The sequence below is a fragment of the Pleurodeles waltl genome, chromosome 5 (genome assembly GCF_031143425.1).
Source record: "Pleurodeles waltl isolate 20211129_DDA chromosome 5, aPleWal1.hap1.20221129, whole genome shotgun sequence".
NCBI lineage: Eukaryota > Metazoa > Chordata > Amphibia > Caudata > Salamandridae > Pleurodeles > Pleurodeles waltl.
This window is the reverse complement of record NC_090444.1, coordinates 886,553,984-886,572,633: the sequence shown is the minus strand read 5'-3', so window position 1 is coordinate 886,572,633 and position 18,650 is coordinate 886,553,984. Positions and strand designations below refer to the sequence as shown.

The window sequence follows — 18,650 nt, the reverse complement described above, 5'->3', positions numbered from 1 at the left end:
GAGGGTAGTCCTGGGGTCAGTGCGGATCTGGAAGTGCAGGTGCTCGGCGGCGAGGGGGGTGTCTTCGGTGGAGGTGGTGACGCTGATGGAGTCTTTGAAGACGATGGCGATTCCTCCTCCTACTTGGTTGGTGCGGTCTTTCCTGGAAATCTTGTAGCCTTCGGGGATGGCTATGGCGATGTCGGGGGCCGAAGAGGCGTTCATCCAGGTCTCCGTGATGAAGGCGACGTCTGGTGCTGTGGAGTCCAGGAGGTCCCAGAGTTCAACGGCGTGCTTGTGGACGGATCGAGCGTTGACCAGGATGCATTTGAGGTGGTTGATGGCGCGTGGGCTGGTGGGTGTGGTAGTTTCGTGGTGGAAGATACGTTTGCAGGTGTGACATGCGAAAGGTCCATGGGTACGTTTCGGGTTAGCTTGGAAGCAGGTGCTGGAGCGCCCTGGGTTGAGGGCGTGGAGGGTGGTGGGGTCGTAGCGGTGCAGCGGGGTTTGGGAGTGCTGAGGACCAGGGGTCGTGGCGCTGGGCGCGGGCCAGGCACGGACAGGCGCAGACGGGCTTGCCTTTGGCGCGCCCGCTGCGCACCCGCGCAGCGGCCGCCATAAGGGGGGGGGGGGAAAGGGGTCAGCTGGGGGAGGGGGACGGGAGTGGGGCGACGAATGGGAGCTGGGGGGGCGGGGGCGTGCAGGAGGTGGCGGCGGGAAAGCGGAGGGAGGGGGGACAGGTAGAGGGGAGAAGAGATGGGGAGGGGGGGTGAGTTTAGGAAGAGTTTAGGGAGAGAGTTAGGAGGAAGGTTGGGAAGATGAGGGGGGTGTTGTAGAGGTGGAGGTGGGTGAGGGTGAGAGGTAGAGTGAAAGGAAAGGAAGATGGGGGGGTTACAGAGGAGGTGGCGAGTGAGGGGGAAAGATAGAGAGATAGGTAGATAGGGGTGAAACAGAGGGGAAGGCGAGTGAGTGAGGGAGAGAGACTAGACAGAAGCAGGGGGACGGGCGCGGGAAGAACCAAGAAGCAGGTAAAAGAAGAGGAGGAGCAGGGGAGGAGCCGAACATCAGAAGACAGAAGAACACAGAAGAAGGTAAAGAAGAAGAGCGCAGAAGACAAGACCACAGAAGAAGGTAAGGAAGAAGAGGAGCCGAAGAACAGAAGACCACAGATGAAGGTGAAGAAGAGGAGCGCAGAAGACAGAAGAATACAGAAGAAGGTGAAGAAGAGGAGCGCAGAAGACAGAAGAATACAGAAGAAGGTGAAGAAGAAGAGGGGCGACGAGCAGCAGAGGGAAGAGCCAAGAAGAGGGACAGAGAAGAAGAGGCACACGCAGGTCGCGGTGCAAAGGAGAGAGAGAGAAGCACACAGATGAAGACAGAAGACGGGGAGCAGGAGGGAAAGAAGAGTACAGAAGAAGACTACAGAAGAAGAGCGCAGAGGAAGAACAGAGAAGAAGAAAAGAAGCAGGAGAGGAGGTGAGTAGCGTGGGGCAGGGCAAGGGCCTGGGCGGTGGGGGGGGTACTTACTGCGAGGTAGCTGGGCTTGCTAGTAGGTCTCAGGAACCTGGGCTGGAGGAGCTGGAGGAGCTACAGCGGCAGGGGGAGCGACCTACCCTTGGGTCAAGGGTCGCTACCACTGTCGCGCAGCGGCCGCCATAAGAGGGGGGGAGGGGTCAGCTGGGGGTGGGGGACGGGAGTGGGGCGACGAATGGGAGCTGTGGGGCGGGGGCGTGCAGGAGGTGGTGGCGGGAAAGCGGAGGGAGGGGGGACAGGTAGAGGGGAGAAGAGATGGGGGGTGAGTTTAGGAAGAGTTTAGGGAGAGAGTTAGGAGGAAGGTTGGGAAGATAGGGGGGGTTGTGGAGGTGGGTGAGGGTGATAGGTAGAGTGAAAGGAAAGGAAGATAGGGGGGGTTACAGAGTAGGTGGCGAGTGAGGGGGAAAGATGGAGAGATAGGTAGATAGGAGTGAAACAGAGGGGAAGGCGAGTGAGGGAGAGAGACGAGACAGGAGCAGGAGGACGGGCGCGGGAAGAACCACGAAGCAGGTAAAAGAAGAAGAGGAGCAGGGGAGGAGCCGAAGATCAGAAGACAGAAGAACACAGAAGAAGGTAAAGAAGAAGAGCGCAGAAGACAAGACCACAGAAGAAGGTAAGGAAGAAGAGGAGCTGAAGAACAGAAGACCACAGAAGAAGGTAAAGAAGAAGAGGAGCGCAGAAGACAGAAAAATACAGAAGAAGGTGAAGAAGAGGAGCGCAGAAGACAGAAGAATACAGAAGAAGGTGAAGAAGAGGAGCGCAGAAGACAGAAGAATACAGAAGAAGGTGAAGAAGAAGAGGGGCGACGAGCAGCAGAGGGAAGAGCCAAGAAGAGGGACAGAGAAGAAGAGGCACACGCAGGTCGCGGTGCAAAGGAGAGAGAGAGAAGCACACAGATGAAGACAGAAGACGGGGAGCAGGAGGGAAAGAAGAGTACAGAAGAAGACTACAGAAGAAGAGCGCAGAGGAAGAACAGAGAAGAAGAAAAGAAGCAGGAGAGGAGGTGAGTAGCGCGGGGCAGGGCGAGGGGCTGGGTGGTGGGGGGGGGTACTTACTGCGAGGTAGCTGGGCTTGCTAGGAGGTCTCAGGAACCTGGGCTGGAGGAGCTGGAGGAGCTGCAGCGGTAGGGGGAGCGACCTACCCTTAGGTCAAGGGTCGCTACCATTGTCGCGCAGCGGCCTCCATAAGAGGGGGGAGGGGTCAGCTGGGGGCGGGGGACGGGAGTTGGGTGACGAATGGGAGCTGGGGGGGGGCGTGCAGGAGGTGGCGGCGGGAAAGCGGAGGGAGGGGGACAGGTAGAGGGGAGAAGAGATGGGGGAGGGGAGGTGAGTTTAGGAAGAGTTTAGGGAGAGAGTTAGGAGGAAGGTTAGGAAGATAGGGGGGGTTGTGGAGGTGGAGGTGGGTGAGGGTGAGAGGTAGAGTGAAAGGAAAGGAAGATAGGGGGGGTTTCAGAGGAGGTGTCGAGTGAGGGGGAAAGATAGACAGATAGGTAGATAGGGGTGAAACAGAGGGGAAAGCGAGTCAGGGAGAGAGACGAGACAGGAGCAGGAGGACGGGCGCAGGAAGAACCAAGAAGCAGGTAAAAGAAGAAGAGGAGCAGGGGAGGAGCCGAAGATCAGAAGACAGAAGAACACAGAAGAAGGTAAAGAAGAAGAGCGCAGAAGACAAGACCACAGAAGAAGGTAAGGAAGAAGAGGAGCCGAAGAACAGAAGACCACAGAAGAAGGTAAAGAAGAAGAGGAGCGCATAAGACAGAAAAATACAGAAGAAGCTGAAGAAGAGGAGCACAGAAGACAGAAGAATACAGAAGAAGGTGAAGATGAAGAGGGGCGACGAGCAGCAGAGGGAAGAGCCAAGAAGAGGGACAGAGAAGAAGAGGCACACGCAGGTCGCGGTGCAAAGGAGAGAGAGAGAAGCACACAGATGAAGACAGAAGACGGGGAGCAGGAGGGAAAGAAGAGTACAGAAGAAGACTACAGAAGAAGAGCGCACTGTTTGTTATTGTTATTGTCTAATCTTAAGAGAGAGAGATAACAAGAAACTTGTTCCAGACTGATGTTGCATCACTTGTTCTTATTAATGTCATTTTCTGAGTAACTTGGCACTTTCTCAGGTTCTTGGATAAATAAGTGCAGACATCTGCTTCAAATGCGGAGATGTTGATGATGCTTGAAAAAATAGAGAAAATTGAGTCTCTGCCTGCTCCAGATGGAGTCTAGCCTAATGGACTTTGTCGGTGATAAAACTGTTGAGATGTGTATTATGTGGCCATAATACTGGAAGAGGCTGCTGGCCCTTTTCGCTGCAGCGATTGTCTTGCCTGATGGTGTCTGAGGAACTGTATAATTATTTGTCTGCGTGAGTCTTGTGGAATATCTGGACCTAACACCTGGGTTTTTCAACTCCAAGGAGATAATCGAGTGAATGGCGTGTCAGGGTGGAGATAAAGGCTGTTAGAAAATCGATCATATCATTTTACAACTAAGACCCTAAAGTTGTCTGTACAACTCATGTCTTCCACAGCTTTCTGTTTTTTTTGTATAGGTACTAGCGTTCTTTTTCCCAGTCAAGCGAGTTATTCATGTAGTACAGTTGATCTTCTGCAGTCTTCTTCTTGTGGCACCCTTCCAGGACCAGAAGGAGGTGCTAAAAGATTGTATAGATTTTACTTCAGCCCTGTTTATGATGTACTGTCTTTAATCTGGTGTCAAATGCACGTATTTGTAGATACTTACAAATGCATTTACAAAGGAGTTTTGACACGGAGAGCCGGAGTGAAAAATCTATGACCAAAGGTCTGTTTATTTTTGCTGCAGCAAAAGAGGACAGGTTTACCACTGGCATCCCTAGCCCGAAGTAAAGTGTGCTAGCATGAAGCGTTTAACAGTGATATTTATACTCATACATCAAAGGATACATAAAGTATGTAAATAATGATATACGTCATACAGATATTTTAAGGAGGTAATCAGTTTTCCACACACCGGTTCCATTCCCAGCTTTGTCCTCGACTCCCTTCTGCAGCTGCCTGACTCCCCACATTCTTGAGACCCTTCAAAGGATTGCGTGGTTCAAAGGTATAGATATCAGCCTTTCCCTCCCCAAAATACAACAGCCGAGGTCGGTTAGTTATTTTGACCACATGATTATAATGAGTAACGTGCCCCAGTTTAGGGAAATAAACCAGCAGCAAGCCTGTGGTGTGGAGCCAGGCTTATTTTACTTAAACAAATATACATAAGATAACATATGTGATAGACAGTGCGTTCAGAGAGGAAAGAGCTCAAACGTACACGTGTTAAAGGAAAAGGATCAATTCAAAATGGATTCTTACAATCAACTCTTTTTGAGTTTTTTTCTTCCTGAACATAATCAGCGTTTGAATAGTTCTAAATTGCCACATATATGTTGAATTTTACTCCTACTTCCTTGAAATTGACATTCATGGGGACATAAACAACCAATAGGTATGAGCAACCAGTATCTGTAGTGAGAATAGTGGGATCAATAGCCATTAGGGAATTTATCTCTTCTCTCTGCATCATAGTTCGATTGGTTTCTAGTATTTTCACTGCAGGAAGATTACACATTTTTAAACAGGAACAGAAAACAGGTAAGCACTGTACAAACAAACAGCTTAATATAATTATAAAAAGTATGTCTTTGAACAACCAGCCCCACCCCCCAAGCCAAGACCATAACCATGATAAATTCAAATTGCCTCCTTCATATTGGCCCCCCTTTTCAAATACCTGTACTGCTTCTTTTATTTTCCCAATATCCAATTCTATCTCTGATGACTTGTTGACAAAATAGCAGCACTTTTGCTGGTACTGATGTTGGATTAAAACACATACTCCTCCTTGTTGTACCGTAATCAAGTCTAGAGCAAGCCGATTTTGTATCGCCAATTGGGCTGCAGAGTTTATCTCTAGCTGTACACTTCATATTGCCTCCCTGGTGGCATTAACTGCAATGGCTAATTCAGCAGACATGTTCATCATTGCCAGTTGTAAGTCGAAAATTCCAAATCCTGGAATAAGAACATGTAGTACTTGAAATACCCAGTTCTTTCATTCCTCCAATATGGGTGTCCCTCGTTTGTACCTATGTGCAAAACTCCCCATGTTAAGGGGCTGGGAAGATGATATATTTGATATCACAGTAATGTTGGGTGCCAAATATGCCAGTGAACATATCCCTTCCCAGTTTAGAGGGAGTACTTTATATGCAGTTCTTCCACATACGAAATACATGCCTCCCTGGATTTGTGAATTTATAATACTGTATTTTATTCGGGGCAAACCCACACCCTCTGGGGTGTCGTGCTCAGAACTATTGCAATACTTGTAATCCTCTCAAATTGCATTTAGCAATGATACATTTGCCCAGGTTGCAACATAAGAACATCTAGCCGTCCAGAGGGGGCCAAGGAAAACCCGGGATAATATTACAGGTGAATTTTTCCCATTTCTATCTTGTTCCCTGGAGGGATCATATAACAATCCTTCTGGATCTACCAGAACCTCATTTTCTCCTACCGTCAAGTTCCAATAATTTACAGTGTAATTTTGCTGAGTCCCATTAATTAACGCAGTCCAATTTCTGTCTATTTTCTCCTCTCCTTCAAGACCCCAATTCCCTGTTTTGATATCAAATAACAAAGTGTAAACACATTGTTCAGGTGGGATCTTCCCCATATATTTTGCCTCTGGGTTTTGTCTGTAAAAATAGGTACCAAAACATATGGGAAACATTTTAAGTGTGGCATTCTCTCCAGGCATCGAGGAAAGCTTGTATTCTGCCTGGGTATTAGGGAGCACCACACACCTCGGGTACCACTGATATTCTCGTTGGTCACACCTCCAAGTGGTATTTGGTACAAGACGCACTTCCCCTCTTTCATATTCGCTTGGTGATACTGGTACTTCATAAAGGCCTATAGGGTCCTCAGGGTGTCTAGACTAGTGCCGGCAAATCCAGCAGTCAGTGGGACTTAATGTCTCAGCTAACTTTCCATGAACCTTTATCAATGGATGTAAAGTAGGATTTTGCAACAATGATGCAACACCACTGGACATTATACATATTAACATGAGGGTCACTAGGTACTTCATTGTTGTTTTGTAGAAATGGTTATAAGGCCACTCTTCTCTATTCTCTCGAGGGATATTTGTCCTGCCAAATGGATATATTTTCATAATTTTATTCTGCTCTCCTTGTTCCTACAACCTTTCTATGGTGCCGTTTTACTCGTCTCAACCACCTATGTGTGTTCAAAAATATACCCACACAATTACCAAATATGCAAATGCAGAATATTGATATTACTATACTAATAATCATATATGTATATATACAAATAAGTGAGTTTTCCTTCAATGTTCACAACCCACTAGGGTTCAGCAACGCCGTGCTTCCCACTCTAGCAGTTAGGCTGCACTAATTGGTCCATGAACAAGTTTTTCAAATACTGGAAGATAGATGTTGGCTTGATCCTAGGTCCCTTGACTGCTCCTTGTCGAGTTTTAACTCCTGGTGAGAACTCAACTCCCAGTGAGTAAGTCGCGATACTTCAAAGTTTGTCTTCAGTATAGTTCGTCAGTTTCGTTCAGTGTCTCAGTAAAGTGAGGGCAGAGGCCAGCAATTGCAACCAGTTCGGTGGTGTGCTTGGGTATTTAACAGAAAAAGGCACCTTCTTTCCCGCTGGGACTACAAACCGCACCAACCCTAATGACTGGCCGCTTCCGTAGAACTGGTACTTGGTTTTTCTCGCTAGTCACAGAACTGTTAACCCCACTTACACACTTTCTTATCAAAGATAATAGCGTTGCACAAGCTGCATCCCACTATGCTTGTGTTCTCATTGAGACAGTTGTTCTGACCAATGTTCTGGTGTCATTGCACAGGCTAGTCACCCGTGTTCATGTTCATGCTGAAGATTTAGTCATCACAGTCATTTACAACCTCGTCGCCCAAAATGTGCATAACAACAGTGAGGATAGCTCGTTTTAATGCTGGTACATCAAGGGCATCGGAAATGCCTGTGGCGGTGAAAGCGGGGAACTGTAGTTCATGAAGGCAAGCGTGCTGTATTCTGCTGAGCAAAGGATTCTTTGGCCATTCAGAAAAGACCTCAGTTTGCAGTTCCAAGCTGGGAGCTATCAGGGTGATGTCAATGTAGCTTTTCGTAGGGGTCTCCACCTTACGCACCTTCAGAATTCTGTTCATTTGGGTGGGCGAGGACGCAGATTGTATCGATGAGTTTGTTGATCTTCAAACAGCAACCCTTCGTCACTGGGCTGCTGTGTCACCTCAGGAGCAGAAATGGTAGCACTTGAATCCTGTGGAGGTGTTTCCTGTCTCCCTACTTCTCTGTAATCAAGAGAAAACAGTAATTCTGCTGTTGGAGTAAATTGCAGTGGAATTGGTGCACGCTTACAATATCTAGCATGTATCCAGTTTTTCCTTCCTTCCACTTTCACTGCAGTCTGTGTTGCAAGCAGTACCTGGGCTGGCCCCCGCCACCTGGGCTGAAGACTGTTGGTTCTTTGAAAGTTCTTTGTCATAAGCCAATGCCCTGGCTTAAAAGGGTGACCAGGGCCTTCAAGAGGAGTCGGTAGGCTGGCCTTGACCTGTTGGTGGATCAAACGCAAATCTTTAGTCAATTGTTTACAATAATCTACAAACAAAGGATATTGCACTTCAGAAAGCTTCTTTGGTCGTGGTACCCCCCAGATATTGGCTGGCCTCCCCATGACAACTTCATAGGGGGATAATCGTGACTTGCTACTGGCAGTCATCCTGATGGACATTAATGCTAGGGGCAAAGCATCTGGCCATTTTAAATTGGTCTCCGCACAAATCTTAGCTATTTTGCTGTTCAAAGTGTAACTATACCTTTCTACAAGGCCCGCTGATTGTGGGTGATTTGCAGCATGAAATCGATGTTTGATGTTAAGGGCGGTACAGACCTTCTCCATTACCTCATTAGCAAAATGACTGCCATTGTCACTCCAGACTAATCTTGGCAATGCGTATCTAGGAAAGTATTCTTTCAGTAATATTTTGGCGGTAGAGAGGGCACCATTGTCTTTTAATGGGTAGGCCTCTATCCATTTTGAAAACATGCATACTACCACTAACACGTATTTCAGTTTGTTACATGGTTCCATGTGGATAAAATCCATCTGTATAGCTTCAAAGGGGAGGTCAGGAGGGACAAAATGGCCAGGTGGCGTAGGGGTCCCTTTTCCTGCATTGTGTACTGCACACACCATACAACTTCTGATCAGGTTATTAGCAGCTTTGGATATCATGGGATTACTCCAAACGTGGTCCAAAGTTGTCTTGATGCCTTGGGCACTGATGTGTGCAGGACTGTGGGCCATAGTAACCATAGCGTGTACATAACAATTAGGTAACATCCATCTTCTTCTGTCTGTGTCATCTGTGTAACAACCCTCACTGTCTAGTCTACCGTTCTTCTCCCACTGTTCCCTTTCCTCTGCTGTTGCTTCTGCTTGAATATCTCTCACATACTGCAAGGTATTTACTAATACTTCGTTCTGGCGCCCCCCCCTGATACTATTCTCAACGTATGCATTGTCAAATGGTGCTTGTGATGTTGCTTTTGCTGTTGCTTTTGCTGTAGAATCTGCAAAGGCATTTCCTCGTCCTATATCGTCAGTAATTTTTTATGGGCTCTACACTTAATGATTGCGACCTGACAGGGCAGGCTGAGAGCATTCAAAAGTGTCACAATCAAGTTGCCATGCTGAATGGTACTGCCATGTGACGTGATAAAGCCTCTATTCGCCCAGAGTCGCCCAAAATTATGAGCTACTCCAAACGCATATTAGCTATCAGTGTAGATATTAACACTAAGATGTTCACTTATTTCACAAGCTCTGGTGAGGGCAATTAATTCTGCAGCCTGTGCCGAATTTTGTGTGATTCTATGAGATTCAACCACTGTTTTTAATGTGGTGACGGCATAGGCTGCAGTGGTTGTACCGTCTGGTAACTTGAAGCAAGACCCATGTACAAACAGCTCTCTCTGTGGGTCAGATAGGGGAGTATCTGTTAAGTCTACCCGTCCCTTGGTTCCTTCCTCAGTGGCAAAAATGCAATTATGATCAAATTCCACATTGTTCTGAGGGAGGGGTAGTAACGTAGCTGGGTTCAAGACATTGCACCGCTTCAAAGTAATATTTGGACTGAACAATGTTAATTCGTAACCCGTTAGACGCGCACTGGTGAGGTGCTGCGTCTGTGTCTTGTTTAACAAAATATCAACCGCATGAGGAACTATCACAGTGAGCGGATTGCCACCAACAAACCCTTCACTTTGTTTCACCGCAGTTGCTGCAGAAGCCACTCCTCTAAGACAAGTAGGCAAAGCTTGCGCCACAGTGTCCAAGGTGGAAGAGAAGTATGCACAAGGGCGTTGTCTCCCACCTTGATTCTGTGTCAAAACAGACAATGTACAGCCATGCTTTTCATGCACAAATAAAACAAATGGTTTGCTGTAATCCGGATTACCCAATACAGGAGCAGAGCACATCGCCTTTTTTAATTCCTGAAAAGCCTCCTCACATCTGTCAGTCCAAGGTACAGGAGAGGGCACATCTGAAAGTGTCAGAGCAGTCAATGGTTTTGTTATAAGTGAAAAATGTGGAATCCACTGTCTGCAAAAGGATGTAAATCCCCAAAATGCTCGGACTTCAGAAGGGGTGCGTGGTGCAGTCATTGTATGAACCAGTTTAATTCTGTCTGGATGTAATCTCCTTCCCTCCTTAGAGAGGAGGTGTCCTAGATAGGTGACCTCCTCTCTACAATACTGCAATTTTGGGAGGGACACCTTATGGCCCAGGGATGCTAAATGATGTAATAATGCAACCGTATCAGTCTTACATTGTGTCATGGAATCTGAGGCAATTAAAATATCGTCAATGTACTGCAACAGTGCAGAGCCTGAAGGTGGATTGAATTGGTCTAGTTGACGTTTAAGACACTGATTATGTATACTGGGACTCTGCACAAACCTTTGTGGAGCTCTTGTCAGACAAAATGATCTATTAAAGATGGCAAAACTGAACAAATATTGGGATTCTTCGGCAACTGGAATGCTGAAAAAGGCGTTCTTCAGATCAATTACGGTGAAAAAACACGCAGAGGGTGGGATCAGGGTGAAAAGACTATTCATGTCTGGGACCACGGGAAACTGGGGAATGACTATTTTATTTATTTCTCGAAGATCAATAACTAATCGATATACTGTGTTATCAGTAACTGATTGCTCACCATCTAATCTATTAGCATCATTTTGTTTCTTTGCAACAGGAAGAATTGGACTGTTACATGGGCTGCTCACTATTTCCTTTATGACACCTGCATGCACAAGATCAGATATGACTGCCTTCAGCCCTTTTTCGCTTGCTTTAGGTAATTTGTATTGAGGAACACGAGGTAACCGGGCACCTGGTTTGATTTTTTTTTTTACAATAGGGTCGATATCCATAATGCCTACATCATTTTTGCCTTTGGCCCATAAGCGAGGGTCTATTTCCTTTAGCTCTGGGGGTAAGTCGTATTCCTGTGAGAACATGCACCGAGAAGGGGAAACACTATCCATAGTTACATAGACACCATCCATTGAACAGTGAATAACTGCATTTAATTTCTTTAACAAATCTAATGCAAACAAGTTTTCATTGCAACCTGATGTTAAAGAGAGTGGCATGTGTACTGTAAATGGTCCTACAGTTACTCTCATAGGTGTTGAGATGGGGCTCACCACGGGGATCCCAGAAATCCCAATTGACGTGGTATGTAGCCCAGACAGGGGAGCCCCGGGGACTGCAGAATGTGCAATAGATGTTCTGGTGGCACCAGTATTTAGGAGAAACTTATGGCCCTCTCCTTCGATTTTTTTACATCAATGTAGGGACTATTCTGATCTACAGGAATACTTACTCGCCCCTGGCCCTGTCTGTGGCTGTCCTAATAATTGTAGGATTCAGAAAAGAAATCATCAGCATAATATTGTCGTTCAACTGCATTGTCAAAAATATTAGTATTACGCGGGACCTGGTTCTCATTCTGCAAATTCTGATCAGTTCTACCTCTTCCTCGTCCTCGTGCATTACCTGACGCCTTCCCTCTATTAAGTGACATACTTTGTCTTCCTTCCAGTAATGGGCAAGTATCACGCCAATGTCCATCTTGTTTACAGTAAGCACATTGGTTGATATTCAATCAGCGGTCTTGGGGTGGTGCAGATGCACCTCGGCCTCGACCCCTTCCCCGTCCCCTTGGTGGGCCACCCCTTGGCTGAGGGGTTGTATCCCGCTGGGGATATGCCTGCTGTAATAGTACCTTTTTCTTCAATTCTTTTACTGACTTCTCATTCTTTTCTAATTCTTCCTTGTACCTGCTCTCATAATATTGTGCCATCTGTAAAATCTCTGCCTGTCTCTTCGTCATCCACAAACTCTCTGTTGCTTTTAATTTTTGTGATATTTCAGGAAGAAGGCCATTAACAAAGCGTTCTACAAATAGCGTGACACCTGTTATGGTGGCGAGGTCTTGACCGCTAAAATCTATGAAAGCTTGTTCAATTCTAGTAAAATAATCTGGGACATCTTCACCTATTTTCTGTTTATAAGTGGCAAGTTTTCCCCAATCCACAGTCTGAAGAGGAATAACAGTTTCTAACTTAGTCAATATCCGGTTAGGTAAATTTAAAATATCCTGATGCGGCAGGGATCCTGGTGCCCTTCGTGCTTCCCGTGCTTCTAAACCCCCCCCCCCCCATGTATCTCCCAAAGTAGGCGCATCATCTACTCTTCGAATTTTATGCCAAACTTCAGGGCCCAATAAGACACCCAAAAAATAGTCAATGTCTTTGAGTGTCATGGTGGTGGTGGAAATAGCAATTCTAAGGTTCAGATAGAATCCAGCTGGATTCTTTCGAGGATCTGGCAAGTCTTTTTTTATAGCCATTACCTCCTCCCTTTTCCATGGGATATGGACAAATTGGGCCACCGGTACGGGAGCTGGTCGTCCGGCGGCAGCTGCTGCTGCAACTGCTGCTGCAACTGCTGCTGCAGTGGGAAGATCAGGGTGTACTTCCCTCATTGGGTACCCCTTGTCATATGTATTGAGAACATCTTCTCTGGCTATAACGCAAATGCGTACTCCCTCAGTTATGCCGTTACTATCAAGCATACAAGCCACACTGTCCCGCCATAATTGGTGTAATTCTTGTTCATAAGGGAGAGGGGTAGAATCTGTAATACAAGAATTCCAATCCCTCTCCAATTTTTAAATCATGTACTGTATTGCTAATTGCTGTCCAAAATGTGACATCTGTTGTATTGTGTCCATAATATCGGTGTGAGTGTAAATAGGATGTGACATCCAGGTCTCTGACTGATTTTTGATAACCCGTTTTTCCCCCTCCCCAATAGTGGAGCAGGTACTAGGGGGCGAAGTCGACTTCATAGGTGTTCTCCATATGGGTGAAAGTGGGTGAGTGGCTGTACACCGTCGGCGTTGTCCATTTGGGGTGTTAGGGGCAGAGGACATTATTGGTAACCTTGCAGTGCTGGCTGGTAGTGGTGGGGCAGGTGGCGGAGGGATTAGGACTTGGGCTATTGGGGTGGCTTGGGCTAGAGGCTGTGGTTGCTGTGGCACATGCTGATGTGGTGGTGCACCGGGATTTCCCAAATTGTGCCCTTGCTGCTGTTGCTGTGCCCCCATGATAGGTTGGGCTACTGCAGGGGGTGTGTAAAGTGGAGGTGCAGTAGTGCTATTATCTAATAGCTGTAGCAATACCTCATCTTCCTCTAGTGCATGTTTGGGTTCTGTTGGCTTTGATACATAACTTCCCTCCACCTGGGCTCTATGGACTCTAGCTTTAGACTCCATTCTTTTCTGGGTTTGGGAATGGTGGTACAGTGCGGCTTTCTGCATGATGGTTCTCCGTTGTTCCTTTTTTACCCGTTTATCTGTCTTAATTTTTCTTTTGGTGGCCTCCGTTTCCCATTTTCTGTATACCTCAAACATATGTTGTCTAGCCTTTTTATGAAACAAACGTTCCTATAGGTAGGTTAGTTTCTTTAAAACAAAAGACCCATCCTCCGGCCACTGGAGGTCAGGACAATGTCTAGTATATCTGCGCCATATACTGTTATACAAATTATTCTCTAAACCATAATCCTTTAACATGTCCTACCCTGGTGTTCCCTCTTTTGGGATCGGTTGTTTTTTATCTAAACGTGGAACATGATTTCGGCGAAAACAAAGACGTAGCCCTTGCCAACATTTTTTATTTCCCATATCTAACCTTTTTAAATTTCAAAATGTAACATGCACCAAAGAAACCCTTTTTCAAATGTTTACCAACTTACAAATTGCTCCAGGCCTGGGCAAACTATTCAAGATTAACAAAAACATGTGTAATACAAATTGTCAAATGGTACCTTGTACAAATGCAAATTTACCAAGAACTAATCATTCCCAAAAGTGATAAGTTATCCAAAAACAATGATTCTCTCAAATGCAAGTTAAAGCAGACAAATAGCCAGCGAGGAACAGTCTTACCTGACTATCTGCTTTTTCCTGGATTTCTCTCCGGCCGCCCGTGTCAGACTAATCAGTCAAGATAAAAACCGATGTTCAGGGACTTCGCTGGGACATCATGAAAAAGCGGGGAGAGGCCTGCCCGGTGGATAAGATACAGCTGCTTTTGAAACTAAGTCTTTGTGCAGGGGCCCTTGGAATCTACACCTCCGGAACGGCGTCCCCCCACTGGCAGCACGTCTCGGGACAGCGCTACTGAAGACATCCACTGGAAGGTCCCTGTTCGGGCTCCAAATTGTCAAATGCACGTATTTGTAGATACTTACAAATGCATTTACAAAGGAGATTTGACACGGAGAGCCTGAGTGAAAAATCAATGACCAAAGGTCTGTTTATTTTTGCTGCAGCAAAAGAGGACAGGTTTACCACTGGCATCCCTGGCCCGAAGTAAAGTGTGCTAGCATGAAGCGTTTAACAGTGATATTTATACTCCTACATAAAGGATACATAAAGTATGTAAATAATGATATATGTCATACAGATATTTTAAGGAGGTAATCAGTTTTCCACACACCGGTTCCATTCCCAGCTTTGTCCTCGACTCCCTTCTGCAGCTGCCTGACTCCCCACATTCTGAGACCCTTCAAAGGATTGCGTGGTTCAAAGGTATAGATATCAGCCTTTCCCTCCCCAAAATACAACATCCGAGGTCGGTTAGTTATTTTAACCACATGATTATAATGAGTAACGTGCCCCAGTTTAGGGAAAGAAACCAGCTGCAAGCCTGTGGTGTGGAGCTAGGCTTATTTTACTTAAACAAATATACATAAGATAACATATGTGATAGACAGTGCGTTCAGAGAGGAAAGAGCTCAAACTTACACGTGTTAAAGGAAAAGAATCAATTCAAAATGAATTCTTACACTGGTCCATGGTCGATCTGATGGTTGTTAATTCATTCATCAGTGATTCATATGTAATTTCAGACATGATGCCAGTCGTAGTAGATACATGGCTGGACTGTTTCCCTCAGACTACCACTTATGCAAACAGGATCTCTGTGGCTTAAATTTAGGCATAGGGCAATACACATATGTTCAGTGATCCCAGTGAGGAACTATGATGTATGCATTAAATGACTTTTTTAATGCAGTATGTTGTGTGGTCAAAACAGACACCAGTAGTCCACAGTACTGGCTCCCAGCCCCTGAGCAAGGTTTAGTACAGAGAAAGACAGAATGAGTAGAACAAGTCCATACCTTGGTACCAGTGTTCCAGGCAAGGAATAGTTGATTGTGTGTAGGAACTGCTTTATTGCTGGTAAAGCTGAAAGCCATTCATCTGTCTTGTGTATGTTATTAAGTACATATATGCGTATATGCCCCCATAATGTTTTTGGCTCGATGTACAGGGTTGTTTACGCTCTTCCTAACCAGTCAAGTTCCACCAGGGCTACATACTTATCTCTCTCAGGCATGTGCCGTTGAATATAGTACAGTGCCCATCTAGTGTGTAGTAATACCACCCAAACAAAGATGGCTCTCACGGCGAATAAACTCTGCCTCTTGGCCACTGCTGTCTTATCAAGCTGTTGCACCGAGGTCTGAGTGTTGTGGCAGATGAGACTGAGTTCTGCATTAAATTTGGAAAGGCCTGAAAGAGCATGTCCTACCTCTCCAAGTGTTTGTGAAACCACCACTTCATCCATAATGTGTGCAATCCAAATGACTCTAGTACTTCTGGGACCCGCCAGTTCATGATCCATTTGAAACATCGACAACATGTTCTTCGTTGTATTGTGATTAAATCAATGAGAATACTGCGTGGAACTGTTGTCAGAATTCTTAAAGTCTAGAAATAATATACCAATCTAGGGTGCCACTGGTGTTTTTATGTGCTATTGTGTCATTTTCACACTTCTTAGAGCACTGCGCTGTCTGCACTATTATCAATTTATGTATTGCACCACATTGAACTGCAAGAGGATCTACTTTACAACTATAGCTCTCCCTTTACAACTATAGCTTGCCCTTTGTGTCAAGTTCCGGAAGGAAGTAATATGACTGTCTCTATTAGGTTCCCTATAATAAATTTAACCCTGGCCCGTGACCCTGCATTCACCTCAACTCTACCAGTCAAAAGACAAAACCGCTGTAGCATCCTAATTAACAATTGGGGTGCATATGGCCTTCAGTGCTGTCCAAACTTAGGCCGGCTTTCACCAGTAGTTTGCCACTGCTCCCAACTGTGGCAGTACTTCCTAACTAGTGCCAGGTTCCTGAAAATGTCTCATGATTTAGTGCCAACGAAATGCTTCCCCAAATATTTTAATTCAGCATTGTCCTCATCTGCTGCCCATTTCGCCAACCATTGTAGCTGTGCTGCAACATAATACAGTTCATAATCGGGAACACCTAGCCCACTCTCAGTTGTTGTCAATTGTAACTTCTTTAATGAGCATCTGTACTGCCCTCCTTCTCAGATTAGGTCAACTATGATCCCATTTAATATGGAAAAGAACATTAACAGCAGACTCATTGGCAGTGTTGCTAATATATACAGTAACCTCAGTAATACAACCGTTTTAGACAATGATATTCTGCCTTCTTCCAGAATCTAGTCGATTCTTTACCACTGAGGAAGATTTTCATGGTATTCCACCTATCAGGTCAGCTCCATTATAATGCATCTGGACACCTAAGCGCCTGAATGTAGAAAGCTCCTATCTCAGGTAGCGTAGGAAGACAATCTCTGCTCTTGAGTAAGGGGCCAGACAGAATACAACTCATGAAAACGTAATACCAGGTCACTTTTTTTTAATTTATTTTTTGTTATTTTGCTTAGTAGTAAAGTTTACATTGATGGCATTCGATTAAATTGTCAATTTCCCCTAATGGGAATGTTCAGTTTGTTTCCTGTATAAATAAATATAGTTTGAAGCTGCTGTTGCAGGCATAGTATGTTTGACATTTGCAAAAGAGCTTAATATGATGGAATTGTTCTTTCTAGGTGTGCTGGAGTATGCAGCTATGAAGGAAGAGGTGGTCTGTGTTCTATACGCCTAAGTGAGCCGCTACTCAAGCTAAGACCACGGAAAGATCTTGTAGAGGTAACTTTGTTTGCACCTGAATTTGTTAAAAATAGAAAAGTCCAACTATTTTGTTGAATATGTGGACAGTGCACGAACTGAATGTTTCTATTAAATAAAATGACGTGTCTCGCAGGGTATCTTGCAGGACCCTTTATAGCACAGCACACATGTGGGATGATGACCCACATAAGGGGCGCAAGCCCTTAAGATTTTTGGTCTTTCCTACTTCATACTATTATGAAAAGGTAGTAGCGATTGAGTATTTTGGGGGGCCTTGGAGATCTGCTTTGTGGAATAATTATAGATAGGTTGGATAATGTTAAGAATAATTTTTTAAACTGATCACTGCCTGTGAAAGTAAACAGGAGGACTGCTTTTTAATTTAATTTCCATCATTCTAGAGCATTCCCTTTGCGTCTGAATCTGCAGAAATGTGTAGTATAGTTAGGGCAAACAAAGGAAGATACATAGCAGGGGACTTTCTGCGAGTTTCTAACATATGGGCGCACTCTTGCACAGAAGAAACCTAGCTGCAAAATATGTTTCTTCTCACAATTCTCATTTGGGATCATTTGCTTCAATCAAACAAGGCTTACCTATACATATTGTGCTGTACTTAGGTATTTCTACTTTGCAGTGTGTAAGGATCGTGCAAGAGTTTTTTTTTTCCACCTTGCAGTCCTTTGTGTTGTAGAATCTCTGGAGTCGGTTGCCATTGGAATCATTTTGGTACATTTTCAGCAATTCAGGTTTTTCTTTCTTTAATAATTGTTTTCCATGCTTGGATGTAGGAAGGTTCTATAATGCTTCTTCAAACTGCCTCTTGCTAATATTATTTAATCCTAAACATGTTCACAAACATTATGGGCCGATTCTACGTCATATTTAGTTTCATTAGGTGTTACTGTCTACATCTTTGAGTCCCATTCCCCCCACCCCCCTTCGAGCTGGACCTCCCCATTCCCCTTCTAAAATACACTAATCCCGACAGCACTTTAACGCTTGTTATTGTCATTCCTGTTCCCGTCTTCATTAGTTAAACAACATAAAATAAACAAATGCCTTTACAATGACAATATCACCTCCAGCAAATATTTTTATTCCGTTTCATGGCATTTGTTTAATTCCAGCAACCAATCTTTTAAGCTTAAACTGCAGCTTTTTCCCTCGGCAGGGAACAGTGCTATGCTTAGGCAGCAGGAGAGCCAGATCAGCTAATCATTTGATGAATCCAAGTAAGCCCTGCTACTAGGGCCACTCTCATCTCAGAACCATGTAGCACACAATCTTTTCAACCACCCTCACCACTTCTTTCCGGAAAGCATGTACACCAGGACATGCCCATGCCATGTGCAGCAAATCAGCACCAGCAAGCCCACATTTTACCTAAATTCTTAGCATATACGTTCTGCATACTCTTGGGGGTGTAATACACTCAATGATATGTGCGTTGAATTAT

At 45.2% G+C, this 18,650-nt stretch overlaps 1 protein-coding gene across 1 annotated transcript in view; it reads left to right on the top strand.

Annotated features, from left to right (window-relative positions):
• Positions 1-18,650, top strand: part of SPRTN (SprT-like N-terminal domain) — a 201,549-nt gene that overhangs the window by 31,593 nt on the left and 151,306 nt on the right. Inside the window, exon 2 of the mRNA XM_069234992.1 lies at positions 17,110-17,209. Within this exon, the coding sequence (XP_069091093.1) occupies positions 17,110-17,209 (100 nt within the window). The remainder of the gene's footprint in view (positions 1-17,109; positions 17,210-18,650) is intronic.